The 6,000-nt window shown below is 41.6% G+C and overlaps 1 protein-coding gene across 5 annotated transcripts in view; it reads left to right on the forward strand.

Moving 5' to 3' along the window:
* cnih3 (cornichon family AMPA receptor auxiliary protein 3) overlaps positions 1 to 5,797 on the forward strand; it is a 45,429-nt gene extending 39,632 nt beyond the window's left edge. For all 5 annotated transcript variants that reach the window (XR_008416233.1, XM_053881114.1, XM_053881113.1 and 2 more), the window contains one exon: positions 4,646 to 5,797. Coding sequence is in view for 2 of the 5 variants with exons in the window: in XM_053881113.1 (XP_053737088.1) it covers positions 4,646 to 4,673 (28 nt within the window). In the remaining 3 variants the exon portion in view is untranslated. The remainder of the gene's footprint in view (positions 1 to 4,645) is intronic.
* The last annotated feature ends 203 nt before the right edge of the window (positions 5,798 to 6,000 follow it).

The raw sequence follows: 6,000 nt of genomic DNA on the forward strand, positions 1-6,000 counted from the left end.
ACAGCAGCACACATGAGTGGTGCATGCCCCCCCACGTGCACACACACACATCGCCGGCGGTGTTTTCAACCCTGTTAAACTTAGCCATCTGACCTTTGATGCTCATATGCAGTACTTTTTGAATTGAATGAAAAGTTTCAAGGGGCCCTATACTGAAAAATGTACTTCTTAAAAAAATAAACTAAAATATGGGGCCTAAACAAAATGCTCTTTTGCCAACAGTTCTCATGAGTAGTGATGGGTCGATGAAGCTTCACGAAACAGTGTCCTCATTTTCAGAGGCCACCAGAGGGCACTGTCTGCTGTAAAACTTGAACGACTTCAGTTAAACCTTGCAGCATTTCTAAGCCAAGAGCGCCATCTGGTGGCCTCTGAAAATCAGGACACTGTTTCACGAAACCTCACTGACGTGTCACTAGTCATTACATAATTAGAACTGACTTCAATAAAGTTGTTGATGTAGCCCCTCATGTCTACAATAAACAGTAAAGAGCGCCACCATCAGACCTCACAGAGCAGCTTTATAAAAGTTTTAACAATTGTCTTGAAACTTGAACAGAGTCACAGATGCTTCGGCCATTTTTTTTTTTTTAAACCTTTTATTTACATAGTTGTAGCAGTGACACGGCAGTTGTTTATTCCACTGGAAGCCATTTTTGTATCAGAGCATTTCAAGCGAGGCGGCCATTTTGTCAACTTAAACTCGAGTTAACTTTGAAAATACAAACTTTTTTTTGCCTTATTTTGATGTGAAGCTACTGTATTACAGTACATGTGAGGTTTGATGTCAGAAGAGAAAAAGAAAAACACTATAGGGCCCATTAATTTGTTCAGCTGCAAAACCTTTCTCATAATTCAAATTACTTTAATAATTAAATTAAAAAAAAAAAATCTGAGTGTGAAACTGTCTCCATGGTGACGACATCACCTCACAGACAGTCACCTGAGGTATACATTTAATATTATTTATGTTATTGTGAATTACTCTTGCGTTAGTTTTTCCCATTTGGTCCGTCACTTTTGCTAGTTGTTCTTATCATTCATGGATTTCTGCCCTGCCTGCTGAACTCCTCCTGTCCTGCTCACGCCTTTCATGTCCAGCTTCGGCCGCAGGTTTGTGACGCACTCTGTGAACCAAACCAGGGTTCTGTCCCCTGTGGTTCAGAGCGGCGGTCAAGCATGTGAGATTTTTTAGCTCCTCATTTGTGGGTCAAACATTTCGAAGCGTGCTTGATGTTATTTTTCCCTCCTTCCAGCCATGAAAATCTGTTCGACTCACACGCACGCACGCTCACACACACACACCACCGTTCACAGATGTGTAAAGGTAATGGGACATGAAATAAACAACAGCTGTCACTTGATATAAACTGTGCTTCCCTGGCAGTGAAATGTTTCACACAGCAGGACGTCTGAAACAGGATTTCCAAGACGCTGTTGCCGTGCTTTATGTGCCAGACATGAACAAACTAATAAGAAATGATTTACTAGCCAGACTGGTGCAGTAAAAGTCTAATAGGAACTTAAACAGTGCATCACAGACTACTGTCTATTGCTGCAGCCACTATCTTCGACGTACCAGTAGCAGCATAAATATATGTTTTTAGACGGTCGCGCTACTTATGTCTTATGTTACGTTCAAATGCCTTTTTTTTTGTCACCAATTTCTAACAGTGTTATTAACACCTATGCGAAGGTGTCAGTGAAGGTCCGGCTCTAATTTCACTTCCTGTTGAAGCTTGTGTAACAAGTCAAGTTATAAATATCAAAGTACACATCAATTTACAATGATAAATGGAGAAAGGTGCATCACAAAAAAAATACATATATTAAAATAATAATCGACTTTATGGTAAGATTTATCACCCCAGAGATGTGAAAAATTTATGTAATAATGTCAATAAAAATAAAGCAGAGAATTCAGATTCTAAATAATTTGTTTTAATGTATATATGTATTATTAATATAGTAAAATGATATAATGCTGAGAGCATTTTTTCAAAGCTAATAAATAATGATTATTTATTAATAGTACAAATTATTCAAGCAGGAAATATTACCTGAAATTGATACATAAGTCATAATGCATATTGTTATATGGAGTGTTAATATTAAAATAGTGTATATTTATTAGGAAATAAATTATGATGACAGATATTTTTAATGTAGTTAAAAGCACAACTTACTTTGATTAGTTTATGTGTTTTAAAAAATATTTTATTCTGTATCTGTTTGAACATGGTGGATTTACACGTGAGATGAAGTTAATTGACGCCATGAGGTTATATCATAAATGCCTGAAGAAACGAATAAAGTAGCCATTGTCTTTGACATTTGCTTCTGTATAATTCCGCGCTGAAATGATGAAAACAATGGTGATGTGAGAATCATCTCCAGAGGACGAGTCGCTGTTTCCCTCTCTTCTCTGGCTGCTTCATACATTCCCACTTCCTCATGTGAATATTCAGCAGCTCGGCGTCTGAGATTAACGGAGGTGTGAGGAGCCGCCGTGGCCCTCGGGGATGAGCGCAAACATTTGGATTCATTAGTTACTGTCAGCGAGGTGGTGAACTCCTCTTGTCAAGTGGGAGCCCAGGGAGACAAGTGTTACATCCTGGAGTTGCAAATGATGCCGCTGTACTTACAAGTCATCCATTACGCTCCTCTTGCAGGTGCACTTCTCAGATAACTTCCCAGCGAATCACCAACGTCTTCCCTGCGCTCGCTCATCGCATTACTCATCGGCTTCTGCTTCTTCATTTTGCATTCAGTGCATGAGACAGCACAGCCATGCCAGGAAGGACTGACATTTCTAGGTCCTGGTAGAAACCAAAAAATGTAAAAGTAGTGGATATTGAGTGCAGTTAAGTGCCACCGTAAACATGATGTCACTTTATAAGGATTTTGAAAGCACAGTATACACACGACCTTTAAATATGTCGGTATTACGATGCTACATCCATCACTCTCTTGTCACACGACACACAGTCGGCGCTATTATTAACTGACCAGAAAGTTCAAGTGGCCACATGGGTCGTCTCCGGTCTGTTTACTATGAGGCTGTTTGGTTATTCAATCTTGCAGGCGTCTGCAGTCCATGAAAGTAGGGCAAGATTAGTGATCCAGAATTCCCTGTTATGGGAAGAGACTTTTAGCCTGCAGCCGCTCTCATTGCCAAGGAACAAAGTACATTCAATAAATATCTGCTTGATTGAATTTGTCGGTTAGTTGTTGCATTCGCCAGTGAGGCTTAGATATTTTGGGGGAGATGACGGTGATAAAATAACATTGCAAGTGAGGTGAGAAACAGGCAGGTGCACTTGGGATGGGCATCGAGAACCGGCTCCTATTCAGGACCTGTTCAAAGTTCTCCGATACATGTAGATTGAGGTTTTAAATTATTCACATGGACCAATAAAGACCTCAGTTTAAAAGAAACTCACTGTCAACAGTTCCATGGTTCAAGGGTCGCAGGGTTCATTTCTGTTTCAGATCCTGTTTCTCTGATGGTAAATGCTTTTTGAACTGTAAATGATAGTAGAGTTCGCTTGTCACTTGTGCAACACAGTAAACTGATCCAGAAGTTTAAAAACATCCTCTTTGATCCAGATTTGACTCTTTACGAATTCGTTTCAGTGAGTAGTATCATAAATAGAATTGCAGTAATCTAAAACAACACCCGTATTTATTGTACTGCTTGACCTATTTCTCTCTTCTCCTTCTTTCCCCATTGAGAAATGATAAAAGAACCGCTAAGGAACCGAATGGTTAAGCAGTATAGATAATGGAATTGGAAATGTTAAAATCAATTCCCATCCCTCACGTGCACAGGCGTTTTCAGGGGGTGAGGGGTCAGGGGCTCCAGCAGGAAGGCAGGGCAACAGTCGCAAAATATTACTAATAAAATTCTTATTCTTATTGTTGTTGGATCAGTTTGTTTGCATTTACGAATGCTTGAAGATTCTACCATTCATTTCTATTACTTCAGGACTTGTCTAAAAACGGCCACAAAATCCGCAAAAATGTGACATAACACTCTATAAACTGACCGAAATAAATCAACCCTGATGTGGCTGTGGTGACACCACGTTTTCCCCAGAGATATTGCTTTTTAAGAGATGCCCTACAGTGGCTAGCACAGTGCTAAGGAGCTAGCCCTAACCCTAACCCTTGGACCAGTAGCACCGTTGTTTTCAGTGCTGCTAATGTAGTTCTAAACAGTACTAGGGCTTCAGAATAAACAATTTATTTCTGATGCAGGGGGTCAGACGGGCCTTCTATGGGGAAGTGGAGGCTTGTGGTGGAACACAAATACTTGCACGGTCAGATACTAATATACAACATTTGGGTGGAATTGGTGTATGCGAGATGTTCTCCAACAAAAAAGGGGCTTTTTTCTGAAGTCGGGAAAAGGGGTTGATGCTTGAGCACCACTAGGTTTCTGTCTGTGCATGTGCCTAGTGAGCAATAACATGGCATCGTAATGCAACGATCACATGCTCTACAGCGGAGTGAGAGAAATAAAAATCTGTTCTGAGTGGAACATGAAAGCAGCCCCTAGCTCAGTGACTCTGCCTCTAATTGAGTGAAATGAAAAGATCTCTGTTGTCACTTCCATTGATTCCCGCTTCTTCTTGTGTTGCAGTATGATCTACTCCTTGGTTACCTCATAACTTGTCAGCGACTACAGAGACTGAAAAGACAGGACGTTCAAAAGGGGAGAAAGAAAACCTGTGTGAGCTTTTCCTGGGGAAGAAGAAGGACATGATTCTGGAATGAACTGTTTACAGCGTTTCGTGTTGTTAGGAGAGTGAAGTATATCACTGCCTGGTTTGTACCATACACCCACACGGTCTTGCACTCACACACACACACACACACACACACACACAGAGCCTCCTGGATAGGTTTCTGTGTCCGGTAGCAGCGACAGTAGCCCGGAGGACAAAGAGCACAGTAGCGTTTGCACAGTTTGTCTCAGGCACAGCAAAGGTGAAGCACTGACCAGCTGCACGGCTCACCGACCCTCAGTCCCCCCCTCTTCAGGCCCTCGCCTGTCAGTCACAAGCGAGGGGCGGATGACACTGTACAGTAACAAGGGAATCTTTTCTCTCTTTGAACATTATGTGAATGGCTTTGTGACGTGTGCATTTTGGGTGTCTTCCTCTCTCCAGCTACGGAGGTGGACCATACCGCAAAATGCCTTCTTGGTGTCGTTCTATAGTGTCGTTCTATTATGGGAAACTTTTCTGACGCTCCCACTGAAGTGAAAGCTTTTATATTAGAGGCACACATTCCTTGCACACGTAGAGAGAGCACAATTTTGGCAATATTTGGCAGTTACGGTTACCTTACAGTCGTCTAACCACACCAATAAAGGTCTTCCAGTATGCTAACAACAACCCAGCCCTGTTTGAAAACAGCTACGTCCAACTTTTATAGCTCGATTTACACCGTGGACCAAAATCATCTTTTCAGTGGAGTCCATTTCTCATGTGGGCATCTCCCCCCTCATTGTTTCTCCAACACTGTCCCATCTGTATAAACGCAGCGGCCGTTTCATTCACGCAATTTATGTCAAGCTGTCTGATTTTGCTCAGAGGCACCGAAGCAGGGTGAAGAAATGACAGCGTGGACCTCGGGTTCATGTGTAGCACAGTCTTCTGACCGCCATGTCGCCGCGCTCCATTCCGGTTTTATTTTCTGGCATTCAATCATTTTCTATCCTTGTGTATGTGACCAATTATGATTCGAATATTTATGAAATAAAAGTATTTTAAAACCAAAAATCCTGGCTTTTGTTTCCTTTACTTTGTTAGAATGACGTGTTTTTTGCATGGATTTCTGTGAGGAATATGAGGAAGGTCAGTGTCATGATGGAGATAAGATTTTCTGGCCACATCGGACGGTAAAAAAGAAGCATCAATGATGAGCAGATTTGCCGGAGCAATATTGGAAAGTCCTGCCGCGAGGGAAGCTGCCTCCCACCTCAGTGAAGAC

Source organism: Synchiropus splendidus, chromosome 12, assembly GCF_027744825.2.
Source record: "Synchiropus splendidus isolate RoL2022-P1 chromosome 12, RoL_Sspl_1.0, whole genome shotgun sequence".
NCBI lineage: Eukaryota > Metazoa > Chordata > Actinopteri > Syngnathiformes > Callionymidae > Synchiropus > Synchiropus splendidus.